Source organism: Harmonia axyridis, chromosome 1 (genome assembly GCF_914767665.1).
Source record: "Harmonia axyridis chromosome 1, icHarAxyr1.1, whole genome shotgun sequence".
Taxonomy (NCBI): domain Eukaryota; kingdom Metazoa; phylum Arthropoda; class Insecta; order Coleoptera; family Coccinellidae; genus Harmonia; species Harmonia axyridis.
The window spans coordinates 37,064,947-37,091,812 of record NC_059501.1 but is presented as its reverse complement, the minus strand read 5'-3'; the positions used below and the strand labels follow the sequence as shown (position 1 = coordinate 37,091,812).

General features: G+C 33.0%; 1 protein-coding gene and 2 long non-coding RNA genes across 4 annotated transcripts; 1 reads left to right on the top strand and 2 right to left on the bottom strand.

Moving 5' to 3' along the window:
* Positions 1-16,336: 16,336 nt before the first annotated feature.
* Positions 16,337-17,876, bottom strand: LOC123678264 (glycine-rich cell wall structural protein 1.0-like). 2 transcript variants are annotated; one of them, XM_045615231.1, is made up of 3 exons: positions 17,737-17,876; positions 16,852-16,930; positions 16,337-16,785 (listed from the first exon to the last, which is right to left on the bottom strand). In XM_045615231.1, exons 1-3 carry the CDS (start codon positions 17,749-17,751, stop codon positions 16,412-16,414), a joined length of 468 nt encoding a protein of 155 aa, XP_045471187.1. In that variant the 5' UTR covers positions 17,752-17,876; the 3' UTR covers positions 16,337-16,411. The 2 variants fall into 2 exon arrangements, with proteins under 2 accessions (XP_045471187.1, XP_045471177.1); XM_045615221.1 differs by having other exon boundaries at positions 16,337-16,930; positions 17,737-17,862.
* A 4,113-nt stretch (positions 17,877-21,989) lies between these two features.
* LOC123688941 lies at positions 21,990-22,402 on the top strand. The gene is made up of 2 exons (XR_006750135.1): positions 21,990-22,227; positions 22,303-22,402. It is a non-coding gene; the product is annotated as an uncharacterized LOC123688941 (long non-coding RNA).
* A 219-nt stretch (positions 22,403-22,621) lies between these two features.
* On the bottom strand, positions 22,622-26,195 carry LOC123688940. Its single transcript, XR_006750134.1, has 2 exons — positions 25,564-26,195; positions 22,622-23,094 (listed from the first exon to the last, which is right to left on the bottom strand). It is a non-coding gene; the product is annotated as an uncharacterized LOC123688940 (long non-coding RNA).
* Between the last annotated feature and the right edge of the window lie 671 nt (positions 26,196-26,866).

Here is a 26,866-nt window from a genome sequence, read left to right as displayed (position 1 = left end):
AACTCAAGGGTTCGTGGTTCGCTGTTTCTTTATCCGGTACAGTGCAATGAATTGATTGAAATTATTTCAACATTGAAGAATAAGGTGCTACTGGTATTGATGGTATATCAGTTGAAATTATAAAGAAATTTCATTGGCCCCCCTATGCCACATAGTGAATATGTGTTTCATGAACGGATGTGTCCCGGATTCTATTAAGCAATCGGTAACCTTACCAGTATTCAAGAGTGGTGATAGAAGACTGGTAACTAACTACAGGCCTATTTCTATCATTGGTGATTTCGCAAAGATATTCGAGAAATGTGTAAAAAAAGATTAGTAAATTATCTGGAGAAAAGTGGGATTTTATCGCACGGTCAATTCGGGTTCAGGGAAAATCGATCTACCGAAGATGCAGTAAATAATCTGGTTGGTACTATCTTGGAAAATTGCGATAAAAATAAAAAATGTTTGTCTGTATATTTAGACCTTGCGAAAGCATTTGATACGGTTAACCACGCCAGATTGTTACGAAAAATGGAACAAATGGGTATTAGGGGAGTAGCTCTTAGACTGTTCACGGACTATCTAACGGGTCGAAATCAAACAGTCCGAATCGGAGAGCACCATAGTGGATCGATTCCTATAACCATGGGGGTTCCACAAGGAACGGTACTTGGGCCCATCTTGTTTTTGATTTATATCAATGATGTTTTCGATATCCTGGATATGGATGCATTGATTGTATCTTATGCAGACGACACTGTTATGCTTTTCGCGGAGGATGATTGGAATCTTGTTTATAAGAAAGCCGAGGATTGTTTAAAGAAAATTTCGTGTTGGCTAAGATGCAATCTTTTGAGTTTGAACACACAAAAAACAAAATTTATGACCCACTCCTCAACAATCAGAGACCAACCAGCAAAAGAGATAATTAGAATACATGAATTTAAGTGTATCTCGGGCTCACTCTGCCACTGCCCAGTCATAAAGAAAACAGCATCAATTAAGTATTTGGGAGTTATGCTTGATCAGCTTACACGCTGGGATGTAAATATTGGGTAACTGGTTGAAAGGCTTAGAAAACTAATTTATAAATTCTACCAACTACCAACTGAGAGCTATATTAGATAAAAAATTACTGAAAACTGTTTACGTTGCACTGGCAGAGTCCATACATAGTTATTGTATCACAGCATGGGGAGGTCTTGCCAAAGCTCATCTCACCATTTTGGAGATTGCCCAAAAAACTCTCATAAAAATAATTTTGAAAAGAGAAAGAAGATTTCCTACAGATACCCTTTACAAGGAATCCGGTTTGCGCGAGGTTCGGATGATATACATTTATCGCTGTCTTATGAGATTGTTGAAGTCGCCATCTTTAGAATATCATACCCATCGGGTTTTTACTCGCTCTAGGGTGAACATGCCTTTAGTAGTTCCATTGTATAGAAAAACGCATACACAACATTACATTTCGTATCTGGGACCAAAATTCATCAATAAATTGCCTACTTCATTGAGAGATGTAAGTACTAAAAGAAAAGTTGAGAGATTAAAATTATTTTTGGTGGAGAATATCGCAGTTTTCATGGATTTGTTTTAGATTAATTCCCGACATCCCCTGCCTCACCTGCTTCTTGATTTCTCATTCCGATTTTTGTATGTGTTCATTATTTCATGAATTTAATTTTTTTGTCTCGCAATTGAACTTGCCTAGTGTAATTTTTTTGTGAGTTCATATTATTGGGTACTCGTGGACGAAGTTACACAACACAAGCTTGGCTTAGGTGTCTCGTCCAAATAACTTTGCTTGTATATTACTCTCCTGAATAAATTGATTGATTGATTGATTGATTGATTAGCTCTTGTTAATAACTATCTGCCTTCGACCCTGTTCTTTTCAATCGTTTGCTTCACAATTTCACAGTTTAGCATTAGAGGCAGTTTATTGGATTGGCTTCATTCGTTCCTCATTGGTAGGGATTTCTCGGTCAGAGTGGGTGATTCTTTTTCGGATTTCAAGGTTGTTGTTAGTGGTGTTCCTTAGGGCTCCCCTCAGAGGCCGTCACCTTGACGTGATGGGGGTACTTATATAAGTAGTTGTCGAACTCCGAACTGTGAAGGGAGAAAGAAGAAATTGAAGAAGACATCCTTTTTCGATCATTTCAAATATAACTACAATTTTCGATAAACTGAATCAATTAATTCTGGCAATTAATAATACTTCAAAGACGTCGAGTCAAACTTTCTTTTTATCAATCTAATAGTTTTGTCAAGGTGTCTAACACACCTTCTATCCAAATCTCCTTTCGTCCGAAATTATGGTCTGAAGGTCAGTTCTAGACAGGCGCAATCTAGGACAAACGCACATCAAACGTTCTGTAGGAAGTACTGTCTCTACCTAGAGGAGCATGAACGGAAAGATCACAGAACGTTGCCTCCTACTTCCACGAACCCTGATGGACGGCTTCGGGACCCAGAAATCGGGGAAGTGATTCCTCAGACATCTGCTTGTCGAGTACGTTGTGCCGTAAGGGCCTACGGTACTTACTACGAAGACCTGCAGCCGTACCCGCCAGCCGAGTAGGTCCAGTGATGGGTCCGCCGACGAGTGTGGCCTGAACTCGCAAGAAGGCCAAGAAAGCCTTCGCTGCTAGTTCACATCGGAGTGATGACCTGATTGGGCCGCACCTATTCCCTCTACAACCGATGTAAGGTCTAGGCAGGTCCTCGAGACCAGTGCCAAGTGAAACAATTTGGTTGTGGTTTATCCGTGAGAAACAAAAAAGTGTAAGACACTAGCTTCAATCGTTTTCCTATCTAAGAATACCAAAATCCCTGCAGACGACATCAAATTATTTTACGATTCTTGCTTGCCTGATATCCTTCAAGGTGACCTGGTGTATTTGGATCGAGTGTGGCTTCTCTCTCTAAACTTGAATATATCAAAGATTTTCATTTTCGTGGAAGCAATTCGAGGCAACAATATCTTGTCGATGAGAGTGTTATGGAGACATGCACGGAGCATAATGAGTTAATGACTTTAGCGTGATCATCACAGAGGATATCTCCTGGTCTGCCCATGTGAACAATTTAGCCTAAACAGTCAGTAAGATCCTGTACCTGATATGGAGAGCCTTTCCTGGATATTCGATTGATACCAGCAGGCAGCTTTAGATAACTTAAATCCAACCAATTCTCGAATACGCCGTTCCAGAGTTGTTTCCTCACCTGCTCTGTGATCAATAGCGTTTGGAGAGAATACAGAGCTCTGCAACCAGGATTCCTTTTGAATGAGTTAGACCATCTCATGAGGATAGACTTCTAACGTTCCGCTTTAGCAGTTTTCATGATCGTCGTGTCCGTGGTGACGTGATTATGATATACCGCATCTTGAATAATTTTGTTGGTGGTAATCTTGACGACATTTTCACGATGAACAACAATCATCTTTGCGGCTACCAGTATAAGTTATATTATGTGGTGTTCTGTGCTAGTGCGAGAGAACTGGGTATTTGGCAGGTGGATTTTTTTACTGGAGAGTGTCGTGGGTGACGAAAGTGTGAAACTGTCAAAAACAGACTAGACTCCATATTTCCTTGGAATGTTTTTTCATTTTCATTTCTTTTTTTGTAGTGCATTTTTTTCTGTATGAGATTTATAGGCTAATTGGCCTTATCTCAATATATGTAATTCAGAATAAAAAAGAACGATAAAATGAATCAATGATTCTAAAAAGCTATCCGTGAATTCCAAAATTTCCAGCTTGCCAGGTAGCTTTCTCTTTGGTACTTAATAAAACGCACATGCGAAATCTCAAGTGTACTACGTTTCAGGAAATCTCAATATCCAAGGACTCAGAGCAGTCATCCAGGCAAGTCAGATTTGTGGTAATGCATCCTTGCAATGCAAATCATAGCAGCTTTTCAGACTGCTCTCAAACATATTTGGCACAACGGAAGTGACTCATATGGGTCTATAATATTCAGTCTTAAGTTTGTCGTTCGTTTTGAATATAGGTGTTACCGTTGACTTCTACCATGCTATAGCTATCGAACTTGTAGACAATACACGATTCATAATAGTGCAAAATGGTTGTTGGGTAGTTTATAAATATCGTCGGTTTATAAAGTAAGTACATTTTTATCATTTTTGCGTTGAGTTCATTTTCGTAGCTTAATATTTCTATTTTCTGGCATTAATTATGTTCACAGCATCACAATCAATGCATCTTTTTCACTTATTGAAAGGTTTTCTTTCATGAAGTTGTTTCATTGGAGGCAGAACTTTCAAACCTTATTTAATTAATAAAATGTTACTTATCTGGTTTTGGCAGTAAGTCGACGATATATACTTTAAATTTGAATTCAGATTTTATCAATTCAAGAACTTCGGTCATTTTACATAGGATATTCTTTGTATTCAGTTTTTTAATTTCATGTTTTGTTTCGATATTTTGTGATTTGTGAATACCTACGTTTTTTTAGTTGCAGTTTCCAAAAGAAGTTAAATTTTTTATGAATACTAATAAAATGAGATATAATGCTCCTGGTAAAAAATAAGGTAGGCGAAATTACCAGAGAAATAAAAGTTCAGGATATTTAAAAAAATAATAATTCCATTCAAAGTTATGGAATGGATTAGTATTCTTTTTGAACATTCGTTCTTCAAACAGAGCACTTTCTCAATCATTCATATTGTTTCAGTTTTTTGTCCTGAACACTTATAAAACTTGCCATGAAATATTTCAATCATACCAAATTTTCTTTGGGAAGACCCTCTTGAAATTTTCAACAAAATCAATAAAATACTCAAAATTTTCCAAGAATCATCATTCTGCATTGCAAACAAAAATCCATTTGCTATAAATGTCAATGAGCAGGGCCCCCGCAAGGGTCATCAACGCCCGCGTGCCGAAAATATTTTGGCGCCCCTTAAAGGGGGGAAGTGGAGAAAAACGTCGCAGGATAATCGGCAAAAAATGTTTCAGTTTTCGTTAGGAATTTATTTGTAGAAGGGTTAAAAAAACTATCAGCAACCTTTATTGGATGCCTTAAGAACTTCATGCTGTCAGTTGTTGCATAATACATTTTTTAAATTTTTCATTATTTTATTCAAGCATTCGATCAAAACCGCATTTTATTTTAAATTTGTAATGAAACTGCAGAGTTTTCAAAACCTGAGCTTTATTCTTCTTTAATCTATTCATAAATATATAAACCAAACAATAAACAAATAAAATATTCAATTAAAGGATATAATTAAATGGATGTTTTTCTAGATTTGGCTGCTGCGAATTCTTTTATTATATCATCAAAATCAATTTTATCGAGTATCTCTTGCTCTATAGCTAAGATAGCCAATCCAGATAATCTTTCTTGTGACATAGTAGACCTCAAATAATTTTTAATTATTTTTAATTTAGAGAATGATCTCTCACCAGAAGCAACAGACACAGGTAAAGTCAGAAGGATTCTTAAGGCAATACTAAGATTCGATAGAGAAGAAGTTAGATTATTTTCAAAAATATATTGTAGAATTTCGAGAGGATTTGACGCTTCAGGTAATGAAAACAATCTTAGGGCTTTTATCTCGTTGAATAAATCATTTTCTTCCACGTCAGCCTCCTTCTTTTCCTGATCAGTAAGCTTTTGTTGAAGAGCATGACAGCATTTTAATAGATCTTCGTCATTTAATTTAAGAATATCACAAATAAAACCAAAAACGTTATCGTATTCAGATATCATATCGAACCTACTATTTAAAGAACTTAGCGTTTGATCAATTATTTTCAAAAAGAAATTAATTTTGAAAGCGATTTTTGGATCTTGAGGTGCCTCATCCGTGTGTTCATAATCGAACAATTTTGGTTTATACTTTCGTCTTACACTATATAATGGAGGAAAACTTTGCTCTATCTCAAGAGCAGCCGCTAGTTTTCCAGCTTCAGAAAGTTTTTCCTCAAAAACATTATCATCTCTATAATAATGATCAACTAAATTCTTTAAATAGTTTTGGCACACTTTAATGTCAATCGCTACACTCTGCATCATTTTGCTTACAATATTAATTTGGAATAAAACATCATACCAAATTATTACACTACAAATAATAATAATAAGTTTGAATATTTGATAAAAGAGAATTTGCTTTATGTCTAGTTTCTATGGTGAAAGTATCATTTTCAGCTAATTCTAAAAGGCTATCACATATTTGAATTAAATGAAATTTTAGTGGTTTTATAGCATCAATCCTACTTGACCATCTAGTATCACTTAGGGGTTTTAGATGTAACTGAGGAACATGCTTTTTTATCATATAACATCCCATCTTTTTGTGGATGAGGAGAAAAATGTATATAGTTCTTGTACAATATTAAAAAAATTCAGTGTTTCATTTGAAACCTTAGCAGCATCATTTACAGTTAAATTTAAGCTGTGTGCAGCACATGGCACAAAAAAAGCCCTAGAATTAGCATCGAGTATGCGTTTTTGTAAACCAATATGTTTTCCGCGCATATTCGCCCCATTATCATACCCTTGACCTCTCATGTATTTAATATCTAAATTTAAATTTTCCAAAAATCCCATAACAAAATTGAATAGCCCTTCATCCCCTGTAGAGTCGAATATTGGACTAAACGCTATAAAACTTTCTTGTATTTGAACCATTTTAGAACTGTCATTTAGAACAACATAACGCAAAACGAGGCTTATTTGCTCTGTATGGCTTGCATCCGGTGTACAATCTAAAATTATTGAATAATATTTGGAACTTCGAACCATATCCAAAATAAATTTTTTTTACTTTAGAAGCCATCAATTCAATAATTTCATTTTGTATCTGGTAGCCTAAATAATGGGTTATCAAGAATTTGTTTGTGAGTTTTGCACTCGACTAATGTGCTCTCTCATCACAGGATCAAAAGATGAAATCATTTCGACAGTTTTGAGGAAGTTCCCATTATCATTTTCAAAAAGTTTTTTAGAAGAACCTTGAAAAGCTAGACACTGTCTGGATAAACATTTAACAATTGAAACAATTCTTCCTAGAACGTCATGCCAATATTTTTTTTTCTTTCAGTTTCTAAAACCCGTAAGTGATGATCGTTCACCGTTGTGGACAATTTTAACATTTTTTTTAAATTCATCCATTTATTCATGTGAACTTTATGTGCAATTGATGTTTCATGTCTTGTAATGGCTGAGGATAAATGTTGCCAATCAGAAAAACTAGTAGAATTTTTTGCGTCTTGACCTCAACCCCTAAACGTTTCGAAACAAAATAACTATTCTTTGGATAGGTTTCTGCTGTTATAGCATAGCAAGCAGATTTTGGTAGTTTCAGAAATTCTCTGTAACCTGTAGTATTTTTTCTACAGATGGTGGCGAAGGTTTCAGTAATTCCCCTGGCTAAAAGCTATTGCTTCGGTATTTATGATTGTTTATATGTACCATATGCGTTTTAGTGATGATCGAAGAAATGGTGCCCGCCGTCCGGTGCAGGTGGTCCATAAAAAAATCCCGTACCGACAAAGGGATGATTATTTATGATTTGTTTACTCGAAAAGAATCGTATAATTGCAATCTGTGGCCGAGGTTATTTTATGGGGATTGCGACGTTCGGGAACTTGTTTGGATGTGTAAAAGATGTTTCTGCACGTTCAAAATTGTTGAAAAAATAAAAAAAATTTTCAAAAACCTTTGGTCTTTCGGTTTTTCATGTGGTCTATAAGAGATTTTGGCGCCCCTATAGAGTGGCGCCCGCGTGCGGTGCACGCGTTGAACGCGCGGTTGCGGGGGCCCTGTCAATGAGCAAACATAATCATTTATTTGTTTTCAATTATTTACATTATTTATTATTTGACATACTTTGCAGTTGAAATGTAGAAATTTGTTGTTTCTAATATTCTTGGAAAAATTCAAAGGTTCCGCGAGTTCAATACTGATATAAGATAATCCGCACAGGATTCGAACGATTCAGTTTGCTTTCGAAAGGAGACATTTAGACATACCAATATTTGTTCCGTTAAAGTGGTTCGTCCTTACTTGCGTTGCCGAAATGAAGTTTTTTGCGGTGAGTTTTACTAGAGAATATTCTCTTCTGATTTATTTTCACATGAGCTATCAATTTAGATTAATTGGTTTAATTCTTAGATAAGTGGTTTCAGTAGAAATTGTTGACAATGCATTAAAATATCGTTGAACGTCTATTAATGAATATATGAATTCAAAAATTTCATTTTAAAAACCGAACGGTGTTGGTTTTATGATAGATGATGATGTAATTTTTGTGTTTCATTGAGAGGAAACGTTAACAAATATTTTTCACCTGACCACACAATGGTCAGATGATTTTTATGGTATACAAAATTTCTATGGTATTCTAAAATTTTAACGAATTAATGCTATATACAAATATGATTTTGATACCATCCTTCTAACTGATAAACTTGTCTTATGCATTTGTATTCATTGCGATCTTGTTATTGCATTCCTTTTCTGCTGAATGTGTTGTTCAGATTCTTCGACAAATCAGAAAATACTGCAGTATAATTATCTAGTCTACAGGATGAGGAAAAGCAACTGCTTTTTTGGTTTGGGACTCGCAATGAAAACAAAGAATATAAACACAATGTAATTTATCATTTTTGTAAGGAAATGAGAGAGCATAAAAATGCTTGGAAGGTTTCATTTCTTAAATTTTGATATAGGTTTTTCTAGATAGGTCATCCTAGAAGAAATTGATCTTTTCATTGAAATTTCCAAATTTTATTAATGCAAGTTTTTTCTTGGGTTATAAAAATTGCATCCATTTTGTATTTTTCTGCATCATCTTTAATTATCAATTAATAATACATAATAATTTGTTTCAATTTGCTCGTGAAAGTCACTTCCTTACATTCAGAAAGAATTCATTCTCAACACAACTTTATTCTACATAGTCTATTGAGATCATTTTGCAAAAAAAAAACAATCAGGTAAACTCCCTATTTGTCTAAATATATTTTAATTATAGGAACAAAGTAATTGTTGTGAGCAAATAATAATACTGTATTCTTTTTTCAGTCTATTTTTCTGATGGTAATGGTTATTTGCATTGTGCAATGCATTCCTTATGGTCCTAGAGATCGTGATATAGAGACCCATCACACTAGAGACTCCTCTACGAGTATCCAGAGAGTAGATACTAATCGTCGGCATGGAGACTGGAACAACAACGGAAACAGACAATGGGGTGAAGTTAATGGACGTGACAGGAACGAAGGAACCGGAAGAGGACACACATCTATTTCAAGAGATTCCCCATACCGTTATTAGACTAGTCAATTTTTTTTACTTTAAGTAATATTTTATAATAAAAATCTTCTCTTTGGATATTATTCTTATCCGATTATTTACGTTTCCTTGACCTTTTTTTAGTAATCGACAGATTCGTGCCTCGGTTCGCGCCTAGTCCAAGATGCGCTCTGAAAAAATATTATAATTGCGCCCCTTTTTGTTTTTGACTTGTGGTGACTCAAATTCAAAATTAAATAATGGTAAACGAAAATTTGCCTCAACATAATTTTTTTTGGGCAGTCTCTAACATTCTTGTTTCACTGAGTAATTTTTTAATGAAACAACAATTTGAAAATCTTATATTCATATATTCATTCGAGTTAAATTTAAATTTAAATTTTGAGAATGATCGCTTCGCAGAGCCGTATCTAGGTACTATTGCGCCTGTGGCAATATCTTAGACAGCGCCCCCCATTTTTTTCATCGATTATATTTTCTTATGGTATTTTTTTGTTCATAACTTAAGTCATATATTTTGTTATTATTTTATGCTTAGTACGCAAATTCTAGGGAAGGCTAGAAATATTTTCAATGTTTCCAGCAAGAGCATAGAAATGGGTGGTAATTATCCCCCTCCCCCAATATTTCCCAAATATAAAATTTCAGAATTCTCGCAAAGACGAAAAACGAAAATTTTTCCATAGAAAGAACCAATAATCATTTTACCTTCCTCTGAAATCGCCACGGAGTATAAAATCGGACACTTTTACGGTTTATGAGTTTTATTAGCTTTCAAGGTGAGTACTTTTACTGCACTACGAGCACATCTATGTCCGAGGTTTATTATTTTCCCTTATCTATCCGCTTTGTCGGTGTCGCCTCTTATTTGCCATCTGTAAATTTTGCATTCTTAATCGGTATGCCCTTATTCGTTGTTTTCGGTTTTTTTTTTCATTCTCGTCACAAAATTTCAATACTGTAGTTATCAAAGTACTGAACTGAGTAATTCGCATCGAAAAATTGTCTGGGCCGTGTTATACAATTTATTGTGATTCATTCGAATTGCAATTTATTTGTGCAGATATCAGTTTTGAATTGATGGTGTGGTAAACGGTGTTCCTAATGTGTACACATGAAAATGACAGATTTCTCGGATCATTTTGAGAAAAAAGTCCTATAACATGGATCTGCAAACGCTTTGGTTTTGAGATACCGGTGTTAAAGTTTGTTTTTCTCATAGCACCTTCCCTTCACAAGATATTTAACTTGAATTGGCATAGATCTTCCGATTTCAAGTTTTCATCTTGTGATATGCTTATTTTGTATGCAAATCTACAGGGTGATATTTTTTCTGGAAGGGTACCTGCTTCTTTCCACCAGAACAATTTTTTGGTGAAGCACTGGTTCTATAGAAAAATGTGAAAAGAAACTCTGGTCTAGTAAAACACTTTTTGGTTTGTTGTATTTTTGTCGTATCTGCTATCGATTTAAAAATATTCAAACAGCTCTCTGGTAATCCTCAGGAAAATCCAAATTATGATAAAAATCCAGTTAGTAAGCTGTAATGAATAAATTAATTTTAACTATGGTACTTATCAACAAATTCTGTAGCGAAGATTAATAAAGATTCGATAAACTAATAAATATAAGCATCACTAAAAAGTATGACTATACAAGAAACACCCTGTGTCTCGAAAACAAAGCGTTTGCGGGCTCATGTTTATGGGACTTTCTTTTCTTAAAAATATCCAAGGCATATTTTCCTTCGTAATTCCGTTTTAAGAAAATGCAGTATAAGGTGAGAACAATCGAATTGGCAATAAAAAAATATTTTGAGTAATTAAGTTTCAACTTCGTTATCAAACCTCTTTTTCTCACATTACAGATATGAGTAAACGTTGTTGTAAAAAGAATTTCTTTTTCGAGAATTAGAAAATTCGAACCAAATTTAATGTTGATCGCTTGATCGTAACCAAAGAAAAATAAACAATTGCTTCGGTAATTGGGTATTTTCGAGATCCATAAATATACCTATATCAATAATTTATTGATCATTTTATGAAATTTGAGAGTGTAAAATATATTTCTGAAATATGATTTATAAATGATGAACATTTTCATGTAATGGGATCGGGATGCCTGTGGCGTGCTGCTGATCATCAATTGTCATCAATGAAAATAATGATATGGATATGATATTACTCGCATTATCGTATCCCTCTGCCCTCTCATATTTTTGAGTGATAGAGAGATTTTTTCTAGTTCGCTAACTATAACGTTTTCAGAATCAGCTTCAGTTGTTATTCCTAAATGAACAAATACTAAAAAAATTATCCCTGGGTGTTGTGTCTAAAACAATTGAATAATATATGACACTTTTCAGAGAGTGTAGAATTTCGTATTTGTTGGCATTTGATAAGAAATGAAATAATTCATTCTTTATTGGGGAACTCAAATAATCAATAGAAATTCGATTTTCTATTTTGTCTATTTCATCATAGATGAAATAGAATAGAAATTTCCCAATACCGAAAAAATGATTGAAAAATAAAAGATTATAGAGCTTACCTTTAGTAACCTAATTTTAAGTCCTTAAATCCAGAGACAAATCGAAAAATTCTGAATATGATAACAGTCACTTTACATAAACAACACGATAAAAAAAATATATTTTTTGATTATATGTGAAGAAGGATAAAATGGCAATGGTGAAATGGAATCGTTCCTCGGATATTTTCCATTCCTCTGAATAACCAACATTCTGATTTGAGAAATGAAAAGAAAAATAATGCCTGAAACATCCATGATGCTGCCCCAAATACACAATGAAATTCAGTAAATTCCAGCAAAAGAAACGACGATAAGTCTGATTAGTGCATGTTCTTTATGAACAGTATCATGAGGAGGATAAGGCGAATTGAATCTCATTCGGTACTTTGAATTTCTACACATTTGATTTTTGTTGATCAGGCTCGAAATACCGCCCTTGAATTTTGGTGCCCTAGGCGACCGCCTACTCCGCCCCCCTATCGACAGCTCTAGATAACTATGTATATCCCATTCAATTGTATAGCTAGGCAGCAGTACTCAGTTGAAATGTCGACATTTTTACCAAAATAATGATAATTTTTAAATCCGTTTAATGTATCATAGTGATGAAAAGTCAAATGTTGCATCTTTTTTTTTCGGGATTGGAGCAAAAAATAGGGGTTTCTTTTCCAAAATGATGATTTTCGAGTATTTACAGTTTTAGAACGCAGGTGATGGGCACCATGTAATTTTATACAGGAGAAGATAATGAAAATTTACAATTGAATGAATTTATAGTTATTTGAAGAATATATTTGTGATTGATGACTATTTACCTCATTCCTTTTAAAACTTCAATAATAGTAATATCATATAAAATTGAATGATGTTCTGCTGAAATTGAAATGACTAGATTTACCCGTGGCTCCGTTTGCTTGTTATGGTTGAAAAAACGATCAATTTTAGGCTTGATCGGGTAACTTTGTGGATCAAAATAAAAAGCATTAATTCAGAAATGACCTATTTCTGTTTCAAGTGTAGTTCAAGTTTTTCCTTGGCAAATGAATTAATAACTCTTTCGAAAGCTGATAATTTATTGAAATCAAATTCTACTTCCCCTTGTGAGCAGTGTAGCGACTCTTTGCTTGCCCGAGAGATGGTTTTTTTGTAAAGGCTAAGGAGATGGGTGGTGTATTCAGTAGGGATTACTGAGTGCCAAACAGATGATTCCATCAATATGATCCCAAGTTGAAACTCCGTGATCCCGTGATTTAATGAAATAGAATCTGATGAAATGGCTCATGTTATCTCAAAAGCAAAGTTCATAAAATTTATATACGTTTCTTCTTGAATTGTTCATAATAATTGCACAAATATTGTGTATTTTTGAAATATTTTTATAGAAAAAGTTCACACAATTTATATTTGTTTCCTCTACAATTTTTCATAGAGAGGGCACAAATATTGTGTAATTTTTTAAAATATCTATCATATATAGAAAAAGTTCACAAAATTACATACTTTTCCTCTACAATTGTTCATAAAAGTACTCAAATATTGTGTACTTTTTCGAAGATTATTAACTGTTAAAAATTGAACAACTTGATAGAATTACTACACAATCAAAGATACACAAACATGTGTTTCTTTTTCACTCAAGATGGGTGCTTTACCTGTACCTATTCCCGCATTTATTTGTGTAATTCAGGTTGACAATTTTGTTAAATCGCACAACCATTTTTAAGTGAGTAAAAGGACCTTTGTATATCTGAGTGATCAGACTTTTTTATTTTGTAAGTTGCATTTATTAAATAATGATTTAAAATATTTTTCGCCTGGAATCTCGGTTGTTGGGTGGATTGAGTAGCATTGTAATATTTGTAATTGCCTCAGCCGGTCCCAAGCCCGGATAAAGTAGAGGTCAGGTTAGCTTCCTGCCTAATATAAAAAAATATATTGCTCATAGACCGTCTCTTTGCCTCTGAACAGGATTGGTTTGAACGTGACGACCTATGCGAGAAAAAAATTTGAAAATTGGACAAAAAACTGGAAATTTGCGTTTTGGTACTTGGAACATAAGATCATTCAGCGGAAGAACTTATATTAAATTAAATGACAATAACATTGATATATGTGCACTGCAGGAAACGAAGAAGAAAGAAAAGAGTCAGAGGCTATTTATAGTGATTATATTTTAGAATACAGTGGAGTGAAAATTGAAGAAGATGCAAAGGAAGGTGTGGCAATTGCACTATATAAAAAACACAAGGACTGCCTGAGGGAATGCCAGTACATAAAGATCAAAGATATTAGTTATTATAGTACCCACAAAAGGACACGAATTATATTATATTTATACACCTGAAGACAATATAATAAGTTTTGACTGAGAACAGTTTTATAATCAATCCGAACTGTAATCGAATCAATCCCACAAAGCAAGTCAATGATATTGCTTGGATATCTCAATGCCCGCATCGGCATCGAGACATTTCCTGGATCAAACAGCGCTTAAACGAAGATATACATATTGAACAGAAACTGAGAACTGTTAATCACCATGTATGCGATTAAAGAACTTAGAATTCACACCTTTTTCGACAACAAACATCAATACCAACAATCATTGAATAACACACGAGGACAACAATCAGCTATCGACTATATAATAACCAACAGATACTTCACAAATACTGGAGATAAGAACCTTCAACTCAGCGAATATTGGTTGCGACCCTAAACTACTCCTCGGTGAAGTCAGGCTGAAATGGAGACTAAATAGAACTGCAATACCTTCTAAATCACTGGAAATAATAGATGTAGAATCTTGAGTAAGAGATTTATACCAGAGGCAATAGAAATGGAAAATAGATAATGACACCTTGGATGATGATAAGGATATTAACAACCGCTGGGATAAACTGAAGTGAAACATTATAGAATCACAAGCAGCCACTGAAGCACTGGGAACATGACACGCAAAACAAAGTAATAAAAAAAACTCATGGTTCTTCGAAGAAGAAAGCATCACTGCAGAGGAATAAGAAAGCCTATTTGAAGTACAGGATGATACAACTCACGAGTACAAAAGTGTCAGAAATGATACCAACAATTGAAGAACATATACAGGGAAACTTTTTTAAGAAAGATAGAAAACGACATTTATAGGCTTAAAAAACAAATATGGAAGCTAATAAGAAACCAGATGTAGGAAACGCATGAATTAATTAGTAGTAGTATCGAAGGAAACTTGGTTGAATTACTCGAAGGATCAGTATAAGAGAGAATGCCAATAAGTTGGTCTTCAGAGACTATTACATCAGTTCAATTTAACAGCGAAGACATTTCAGATGGTTTTATCCAAATCCAAGACCAAATGCACGACCACATCAAAAACACTAGAAAAAGCTGTAAATTGACGGTCATATAATACAGCAAGAGACGAAGTTCAGATAACTAGGCGTAGAGATATTTGGATATGGGGATGCCTGAGTAGAGGTGAGAGGACAAGCCACGAGGGTGTATAAACGACATAATTTAGACCAATAAACATATAGGTACCGAAGAAAAATCTTCGACATTGATACAAATCGATAGGTACATAGACTAATTCTTACTCAAACTACGGAAACCATACCAGAAATCTCTAGAACGGCTCAAATACTGGGAACAACTGAAATGGAAGGGCAGCGCAATATTGCAGGGAAAACATTGATAGGTCATGTAAGGAGCGACAGCATCATAAGATTATGTGGAGTCGATAACATTAATAATTGGGAGCTGAAGAGTAAGAAGGAATTGAATCAACATATCACCCGCATGGATGAGAATAGGCTGGTAAGAATACGAGAGACATCTTCGATTGGACACAAGAGCACCGGAAAAACGTAGAAGTACTATCCTCCATATTGAATGATTACAGGCAAAGAAACGAAGCAAAACAAGCAATTTGTTTAAGATTCAGCAGGAAGAAGAAAAAAGTTGGCAAAGTTAAGTCTATCATGTCCTTCCAAATGAAAAAAAATGTATATACACTTACTTCAATTGCATTTAAGTTTTTATAATACCTCAGAATAATATTCGTATAGACCGCTATAGTACCTAATGAAGAATCAACTGTAGGGATTCATCCAGTTATTTGGTATACGATATCCCTAGATATCATACTGATTCACTATAACCCAAAAATAGATGGACACTTTATTCGTCCTATCAAAATTGACAATAATCATTTAGGACCCGTTAACTTTTTTAACTTATGACTCATTATTTGATGAAGACATGTAGAGAATGCACTGAAATAGATTCAACTGCTTATTGAGTTAGTATTGAAAAATAATGTGTCTTCATCTTAAGTTCCTTTTGAAATTTCAAAGTTGATTGATTCATCAATCACCTCCTCGAATTGGAAATCAATTAATTTCTGTAATTTCCTCTAAACACCATATTGAAAGAACTATATATTCTGGTGAAGAGTTTTACATCTGAGTATTTCTATGAATTTTTTCTCATCTGAATAAAGATTTGAAATGAAAGTACTTGAGTATTATGTCGAAAATATATCACATCACAATTTTATTCATAAATAAAGTACATTAGGAACTTCGACTTTCACTGACTCAATAATGACCTCCATGACCACCATGATGAACACCACCTTGACCTCCAATCAATTTTCCTTGACCGTGACCACCTCCATAACCTGATCCTGAACCTCCGTGGTGAACACCACCTTGTCCTCCAATCAATCCTCCTTGACCATGATGTCCTCCTAAACCAGATCCTGAACCTCCATGATGAACACCACCTTGTCCTCCAATCAATCCTCCTTGACCATGACCTCCTCCAAAGCCAGATCCGGAACCTCCATGATGAACACCACCTTGTCCTCCAATCAATCCTCCTTGACCGTGACCACCTCCATAACCAGATCCTGAACCTCCGTGGTGAACACCACCTTGTCCTCCAATCAATCCTCCTTGACCGTGACCACCTCCATAACCAGATCCTGAACCTCCGTGGTGAACACCACCTTGTCCTCCAATCAAACCTCCTTGACCGTGGCCATGTCCTTGACTACCGCCACCATATCCACCACAAAGAGCAGTTCCTACCATAGCGGCGAAAAGAGTTATCACCTAGAAATTAAATTGCAAAAATGTAGAATGATATACATTATCATGTATTATCAAACATCCACTACTGGAAATGTTATACTCCGACATGATCGAATAATAAGGAACGAATATTCGAAAGTTTCAATCTTTGAAGTGAATATTAAATTATTATAATGGTGAGAAAACTTTAAGAATTGCTTTGAGTAATTGAATACTCGAATCTTCATTAACATGATCAATCTATGTTTATAAAAATTTTCTCTATTTCAAGTAAATCGTTTCGGTTTCACCAAATTTGGATAAACAAGGCGAATGAAATGAAACATTATAGTATAACGCGCAAATCTAAAGGTGAACCGTTGCTAAACAAAACCAATAATAAATAATGATCTGATACAAGAATTTTTCATGAAAGTTTCCTTCATTTCATCCTATCATGTATCTAAATATCTATCAAATTGCTTAAAAAAATACATGTAGTGTCAAGGACTTGAATATTAAAGGGACAAAGCAATTTTTATTTGCGTTTTAACGCTCCACTCTAAAATTGAATATTTTTTTTTGATAGCGGTTCATCTTTGAAAGTGCGAACGAGCGAATCAAGAATTTGAATAATACGGTCTGGATTAAAGGGATAATTATTATTAATTAACTACGAAAAGTAGTTTTTCTAGCTCTTCAATATATTTTAAATAATAATAAAATAAATTTTTGGTATCAATTGAAAATATTTCAGAATGAACCAGAAAAAAATTGATTCCAACAATTTTTATCAAGGAATGGTAGTTTTAAAGGATGATTTAAAGGTATTTCAATAATAAACTTACGAATAGCTTAGCCATATTGGAAGATGCTTTGAATACTAACAGAAGAGGACTGTTCTTCCGATGATACCGAACTTGTTCTTTTATACCTAAAGGAAAATGATAAACGTGTTATTTATTGATCCAAAACATTGGTTGTTTTATCTCATGACTGGTTTCAGGATGACCTTAACTCCTGAGCATCATCAAGGAGATTTCTTGTATTTATCGCTTTATTTTCAATAGTTCTTAGATAACCGACCCCAACAGATCGCGAATTTGAAAACAAATTCGGAGAAAGTAATTTGAAAGGTTCCGAGAATAAGATAAGCTTTGAAGTACTTTTTTTTTTAAAAATTTCGTAGAAATATAAACTTTGGGAATACCTATGGGTTAACACATGTCTCCAATTAGTGTTATCGGTTCTCTTGCCTTCCATTGTTTGTTTTAGTTCTTGACTAATGATCGCTACATTGTTAGGATACTAACATGATTGAGAAGGATTTGGAACAGATTTAGTTTAGGTAATGTGAAAAAGTAGTTAATAGTAAATGCTGCAAATTCATATTCAGAATTAGGTAAAGAGTTCTCTTATGTGTGGTTATTAAAATTTAAAATTCTTTTTCTAGATTCGTATTTGTGTTTAATTCAATTCTGGATATGATTTAAATATGAATTATTTCAATGAATTGAAATATTCTATAAGCTCTTACTATTCCGAAATAGTTAATTCAATATCAACTTCCAAAATAACTGAATATTCGTGATCATTTAAATTTCATATGTTCCAAAGTCATGAAGTCATAGTGTTACGTCCATCGATTTTTTTTTGTAATATTCAATGGAAATTTGACTTCATTTTTGATTCGTTTAGTTAGCCCTCAGTAACGCGCAATCCATTGTTACTTCACCATGATACATAACTTGTTACCCCGAGATAAAAATCGTTTTTTCTGTGGAGCTTTATAATTCATAGTGTAATTTTGTTGGGTTCATACTACTCTAATTACAGTGATAAATGTTGGACATGGAAAATTAGAATTTCAGATATTGTTCTCAATTCCACTCATTGAAGTTTCTACAGACAAGAGAATGTCGAGATGTCCTTTTCATAAAAGTGCTAGATACAAATATAGTTTTTGTAGGATAGTAGGTATTCTGATACCTATTTAGTGACTAACCTCGTTCAATTACTTTACAACGATAAAGTAGATATTGGCTTAGCCGTCCTAAGCCTTCAAGGGGGTATATTAATAAAAATACGAAACTAAAGAAAGCGCTATTGACACATTGATAAAAGGATGCTCAAAAGCTCCTGACTTAACGTCAATGCCTATATTTCGACCGAAGATTCCTCAGATCAAAATAAACACTTTTTTCCTTCACTATTTTTTCGATTTGATCTTTTTTCTAACTTTATATAGCGACCATTCTGGAAAAGACCGAACTTTGATGGAATTTTATGTTCAGAAAAGATTAATCTCATCAATAAAAAACTATATTCCGCAAATCATTTTTTTAGATTTCAATGCATTTGCGAGATATAACTAAAAATTATATTTTCATATGGATTTTTAACAGCCTGTATCTTTTCACCTAAGAAAAAAAGGTTAATTTTTTTTCGAGCACCTGCACTTCAGAAGATATTCAACTGAAATTTGGCATAAATACTGTAAATTAGAGTTTACATCATATAATATGCCAATTTCAAAAGCAAATCTATAAGGTGATATTTTTTCAGGAGCAGTGTCCGCTTTTTTCTTTTTAAAATTTTTTTGGTAGTTCACTGGTAGTAGAAATGTAAAAAGAAACTTTGGTTCTATACTAAACATAAAGAGCTAGTTAGTAAGCTGTGATGAATAAATTAATTAATAGTTTTGCTGTTTATTATACCGATCTGTAGCAATGATTCATAAATATTCGATTAACCTCTAATCATATGAAGAAGAAGAACTACAGGAAACACCCTGTATTTTTTCCCTAAAATTATCCAAGTAATTTCCCATCTTTATTAGTACCTCCATTTTAAGAACACTCTGTATAAAATGATTGCAATTCATACGTGAAGTAAACATAGGATATTTCATCCTTCATCTTTATCTGAGTTCTTTTTTTCTGTGATGGTAAAGTACATACAGCTGTTTCTATCCGCTATCCTTTAGTGAATCCGGTTTTAGGATTTTTAAATATTCTTGTCTGGTTTAATGTCCGTTCAGCTTATCATTTAACTTCTAGTTACCGATTTGTGAGTTGTTGCTAAGGGCTCCTGATATAGAACTACCTACCTATCTGGTATAAGAAGGAAGTGGGTACTTTCATAGCAAAGATTGGTATTGGTTTAGTGTAGTGATTTCGATTTGATGATGAATTTGAAGTTTAATCGTTAGTATTCTGGATTTATATATTGTAATTCATCATTTCCAGTAATATATCTTCAAAAATGAAAGAAAGAAATATGGAATTTTCGATCATCGATTATTTACACAGTATTTGTTTCTATGCTATAAAATCCGGAAATATTGAAAATTGAATAGATTATAATGAACCATGAAAAATTTCTCGAATAGTTTTTTTTTTGGTTCTATAATGGATGAATATTTCCTAAAGAATATTTTCAGCCCTATCAAAATGAATCAAATTGATGAATTAACAGGATTAATTCAGGATGACATCTGATTATTGCATCTAATTCGATTGAATTCTCATTATTGCAGAATACAAGAATTTCGTTTTTATTCTATTATAATATCACCAGAATCGAGAATGAATATCAACTTCCCCTGAAAATTTTCCAGAATCTGTTTTAGATGAAAAATGCAAAAAATCTAAATTATTATTTCCCTTTTTCATATTTGTCGACTCACAAAAAATATTTTTTGCTCGTATGAGCAATGAAATCTGAATTATTTGTTAAGAATTCTTAATAACTTGGAATAACTGTTAGACCTGTCATATAGTTTTTTATGTTTGAATTTTTTCACATTTGATTTCTAGACAGTGATGCTTGAATTTTCAAGGTAGGGAGATCAATGTAGTAAAAACCAATTCTATACTAAATCTTATGCAAATAGCCCAGTTCCAATTGATGCAAGGATTGTTTTCATTTGAATTTTTGCGTTGTACAGGGTGGGCAAATTTCGACAACAACTTTTGAACCAGAGGAGATAGACAAAATCTGATACCCCCTTCTCGGGTCTTTTTCTGAGAAACTAACAAGGAAAGTATTAAATTTTGGCCACCTTCTTTTGTTTTCGAATTTTTGTTCGAAAATTGGAAAAATGGCGATATCGAAAAACATTTATATCTCCGCTAATACTAATGATAGAGCTCTGAAATTAAAACATCATACAGGCACTTTTTGAAGTAGAATCCAGTGGCATACTCTTCTTTTCAAAAGGGTTTTTAATTACTACGAAGCTATGACCCAAAGTAATGTTTTTTCAAATGAGAACACTAGATTTCTATGATATTTTTTGAAAGCTTAATTTTTCCTGATTTCAAAAATATATAAAATGGTATAGTTTGTATCAATATAAATAATAGAAAATGGCTGAAAACCTTTTTTACCTAAAAGTCCCAATATTTCTATGGTTTCAACTGTTGACGAACACAGAAAAATTGAGCTTTCTATAACAAGAGAAGTATCTTTCGTCAATCTGATTATTTCTAGGATTTTTACTAATTCCTATAAAATTCTAATCTAGGTATATCTTGTAAATAGATGATTCGAAACTTTGACTATGGGATCAGGTTGAAATATTGCACGAAGCTTGAACTTTTTATTTTTTTAGAAAAAATTTCAATTACGTCGATTTTATGATCATGAAAATATTTGGTAATTTTTTTGGTATTCTTCTTGATCAATATGAAATTCTGAATCAGATTAAAAATTGCCATTTTATATCCAAATGAAAATTTTGATATCGATCGAATCTGTTTTGAAATTAACAATAAAAATATCACGAATAGCCATATTTACGCAACCCATGGTAAGATTTTGCGACATTCGAGATGCACACCTACCCGGGAAAGAACTTGGCAGTTGCCTAATGGAAACATTTTCACAAGTTAAATTTTCTTAATTTTTCGTATGTTGTAAAATATGATCTTCTAAATAAGGAAGTACATGGGTCTAACTCAATATCTCTGGAACAGGACCTCTAATCAGTAGATGTTTGAAATATTTTTTTTGACGCTATTTCATTTCAAGAAGTTATGTATCACATCTCTACTTTACTTGAAATAAAGCTTGTTATTATTATTATTATTATTATTATGTCTAGTTTCCGAGACACAGGGGGTCGAAGTTGGAAAATGGTCTGGTCCTTTCAACATTTTAGCTCTTTTCATTTGGCAGTTATCCTGTATATGACCAGACGGATGACATTCTTGAATTTGAGCACGCATTCATTATGAGTCATCATTCGAACTATATCGTTTGAAACCATTCCTGGCTCAAAATTTGAATAAAACAAACATTGCGATGAAATAATACAGCGATCGGAATTTGGACAAGTGAGTAATTTTTTATGTCAGAGCTCTTCTCATTTTCTATTCCCGACTTTTCTAGACCTTTGTTTTACCTTTCAGAAGCTAAGAAGTTACGAGAAGAAACATTTGTGCCCTTATATTTTGAGTGATTCATGCATATTTTTCTTCAGATGTGAGCCAGTCATTAAAAAAACTGAAAGAAAATAAAAAAAAGATAGAATAAATATTATTCCGTCAATGAAAGATTTTATTCATTATTTATCTATCATCGTTTCCAGCACGGATATTTTTTTATCATATAGAATGTGAAGAACAAACTGTGTGAAAAGCCGAATGATATCAAGTTACAGCAGGATCCACAAGACATGAAGGTATATGTCCAGGATTGGATAAGGTTTGAACACAAAAAGGCATCACATAGATTTCTTCACTCTTTAATTTCAAATGCAGTAATCAAACAAAATTGATAAAAATTCAAAACACCCAATTTCCGTTTATAACTTGCATTTACTGAAATACCACTCATTAGGTACTGACTAAGGAATATTACAGAGGTAGCAGTGAAGCAATTTTTTGATTTTCAATTACATTTATGTAGAAAATATATTTATATTTTTCATTAAAACAATTCGATGGGCAGTATTATCAGACTATAATATTACAGTGTAATTTGATTTGATGAGCTCCTTCATATATGATTTCTATGAATCAAAAATGTCTATTTCCTCCCCTTCCTATATTATTATTATTTCCTCCTAATCTTCCGGCTCCATGAGATGGTTTAGAACCCCCTCCGAAAGGTCCCCTTTCGGCATGTTGTTGAAATCCCCCTCCATAACTTGGAGCTATGAAATTAGCCAAAAGTAGAAGTGACAGCATGAAAAATTGAATCTGAAAAAAATTTATATATTACTCATAATGAAAATTATATCAGAAAAAAAATTGTATGTCAGAATAGAAGTATATTCAATTCCAAATACCGAATTTTTATTATTTTGCTCTTCCAATTTTAATCTCTAATTATCTTGAGCCAGGCGTTTTCATATAGCAGGTGATTTTTTCAAGTTGAATCAATCAAAATCTCGAAAAGGAATCATCTTATGGAAAAATGTTTTGAGAGTATTTCAAATAGAACACCTCGTAAATTATTACTTTTTCGGCTTGCCGTAGTTTCTTTATTATTTATTATGTATTAATTTCTCTGTCCCCATCAGAAGCAGCTTTCGAGTAATTGACTTATTCACTTCTTTTTTGTGCAAAACAGAGATTCAATTGAACATTCATCACTTCGATACTTGAATCATAGAAAGCTCAAATTTCGGCTATTTATGGATTACCAATATTCCGTGTATATTTACATGTAATAAAATACGTCCCTGATCAGACAAGGTTTTTTAAGATCACAGGCTTCAACGAAATATGCTAAAATTAAAAAAAACGCGTTTTTTCAGATGAAATGACCTGCAATATCATAGCATGTATTGAAAAAAAATGGAATTTTCTTTCAGACGATAACTAAATTGTAAGGTTTCAATTAAAAGAAAGTTTTCATTTCAATGACAATCTAAAGATACATTTGTTTCAGATATCCACAATCAGCACCGATTGTATAGTATTGTTAGATTTATCCACGAATATTTAATTGATAGACGAATCAAATGGAAAGCACAAAAAAAATAAATCAACCAATTACTAGAAAAATAAGATAGGGACAAGGAAGTTAATATTAGGTGTAGTAAAAAAAAATTATTTTTCCAATAGATGGCTTTGGATATCTGCATCTCGCGTTGTATAAGTCAGATCGAGTTCCACTAGATGATGTTAGAAAGATGAGATTTCTTACTACAAAAACTTTTCTAACAGTTTTGTGATTAGTTGACTCAGTTTGGTTTTAGCGCGCGATGGGCACTAGCAAAGAGAAAATACCCTATATTTTATAGTTTTTCTTCGATGAAGGCGAAAACGCAAGCCAGGTGGCTGAAAATGTAAATAGTGTTTACGGTCCTGATATTGCAACAGCCCATCATGCGCAATTTTGTTTTCGTTGTACGTTTCGGTAATTTCGATGGTGTAATGAACTATTTGAAAAAAATTACATGAGTACTGATTTCGGACAAGCTCAAAAAAGCTGCTGTTTTCCAGTCAGTGCTTTTTCATTTTAATTCTAATTTAATTAAATTTCTTTGATTGTCATAGTTTACAGGATATTCCTGAAAAGGAGATACGAATAAAAGTAACATGTTCCTCGGATAATTAAAAGTCCTTTAAGCATTGGCCAGCGTTATTTAAGAGAAACGAGGGGTTTAAGTTTGATAATTTTTTAATTTTTTTTCTCATATCATCTGCATTTCTTAAGATATTTAACTGAATTTTGGTATAGAGATTCCATATCTCATGAAGTATGTAATATATGCCAAATTCGATTGCAAATCTATAGGATGATGGATGATTTTCGATTTTTTCCTCAAGAACACTGGTAGTTTGAAAAGATGCAAAAAGAACTTTTTATTTAGTACCAAACTTCGTTTTTTCAGTGGTTTTGTAGTATATGCTACCGATTTTGAGAAAAAATTTCAAACAGTTCTCTCAGAAAAATCCAAATTATCATAAAAATCCAGTTATTAACTTGTGATGAATGAATTAGTTATTAGTTTTGGCGCACAAAAAAGTAGGACTACCAAAAACACCTTGTATCTCGAGAATAGAAATGTCTTTAGGACATTTTTTTCTTAATATTAATCGAGAAATCACTAATTTTTGTATGCAGGTATCTCCAATTCAGGAACACTCTCTATAAGGTGCGCTATATACGATACCGACCGAAGAACTTTGTGTAATTATTCGCTGCGATTTGTCAGACAAGAATAGTCTTTTACAAATCGCCAGACATTTTCGTTTACATATACAAATATTTGTCAAATTAAAAAGTAAAAATTATTCGTCTGTCGTTCATCGATTTTTGTTTTTAGTACCTTCTTTAAAATTGAAAAAAACATACTCTTCTCTCTAGATTAGCTCGAATGATATTCTATTTATATTCTTGGGATCGAATCAAACTTGTTTTGGTTTAGTCGTCCATAGGATTCGAGTAAATCTCCCAAGATTAGAATAATAAATTGTTTATCTGATTCGTCCTCAAGAAGTTTCCGATGAAGGACCACTTTTTGATCGTTATTGATGGCCTCATAAATAACATTTGGATATTGGTTTCCTTCTGTTGGAAACTTTATCTGATTTCGTTTTGGTGTGAATGAACTGCGATACAAATTTTGGCATGTTATCTCATATTCAGTCGGGTACGTACTTTATTTATGGAAATGAAATCGAGATAGATGTTAATTTAGTTTGGTGTTCACTTACCATAAACTTTCCAACCATTTTGCGGTGTATTTGATTTCCACTATAATTTTCGAAAGATAACTGTTGAATGAAATTAACAGCATTGGTGTTAGGTGTTTATAGTGCAGGAAGTGCTGCAAATGCTCGGTGAAGTCCCTTGTACATTTTGTTCGATAGCTTCTTCTGAGAAATATCGAGTGGAACTTACCTCATAAATATTTTTTGTTATTCAAATGATGTTATCTTTTTGAGGGAATTCAGTATATAAACATGAATATTGAGAGTATGACAATATTTACACTATAGTTATGAGCCATTCAAGGTTAATTGAATTAAAATGATATCATTTGGTTTGTTGATGTAATTTACTTTCTTTAAGATAAGTCTTGAATTCAGTGCATCTGTCCAATTCTTGTTTTGCAAATGAATATTGATGAAATGTGATAATTATCATTTCTTTTGATGAATGTTGGAAATCGAGTTTGGAACCATTCGAAAAAATTACACATCTGATTTTTTCTACTACTGCTACTGCCTCCAATGGCGCATAACGCTTACAAAATAGACTCAATTTTTGACATGAATTATGAGTGAACAACATCATGATAACAAAAAAAAAAAACAACGGTCTCGGATCACTTAGAAACATAATTCCTGATATTATTGTCTGAATCTGTTTTTGCATAGAAAGAGTCCACTCAATTCGTGTTTTTCACAGAAAAGTTTCGGGTAGTTTTGGATTCTACGATTTATAATTTTTTTGCAGTGCAGAATCCGAATTTGAGGTTTACCAAAAAAATTACGTGACGGAATATTGAAAAAATTAAGAAAAAAAGATGAAATATTTCATTTTGGAATGAATCGAAAACAAAAAAAAAATTCTCATTTCTCATTTTTTTCTTGATAACTAAATATTCAGTTCTGAATTACTCATTTCGCATGCAATATCCTTGGAATTATGGGGTAACATATAATTCAGAAAATTTTCTGTTCATCAATTTTATTTTTATTCATTAAGATAACTTTTCCTTTAAAAGATCAAATATTCAACATCATAATAAACAGAACTCAATTCCATTATCAATATCTCTAGACTAATTATTTGTTATCACTATCCCAATAATTTAATTTATTGAAAATATATTTTTGGAAATTTCTGTTTTATTCCTATCTTGACACCCCGAAAATTTTCTGATTGGAATCAACTAACAATTATAGTTCATGAAAATTTAGTTTTTGAAAAAACGTTGTTATCACGATAGTCTTTCGTAGGGAAATTACAAATTTTCAAACATATTCATTGTGATTTCCTTTGTTATTTGGT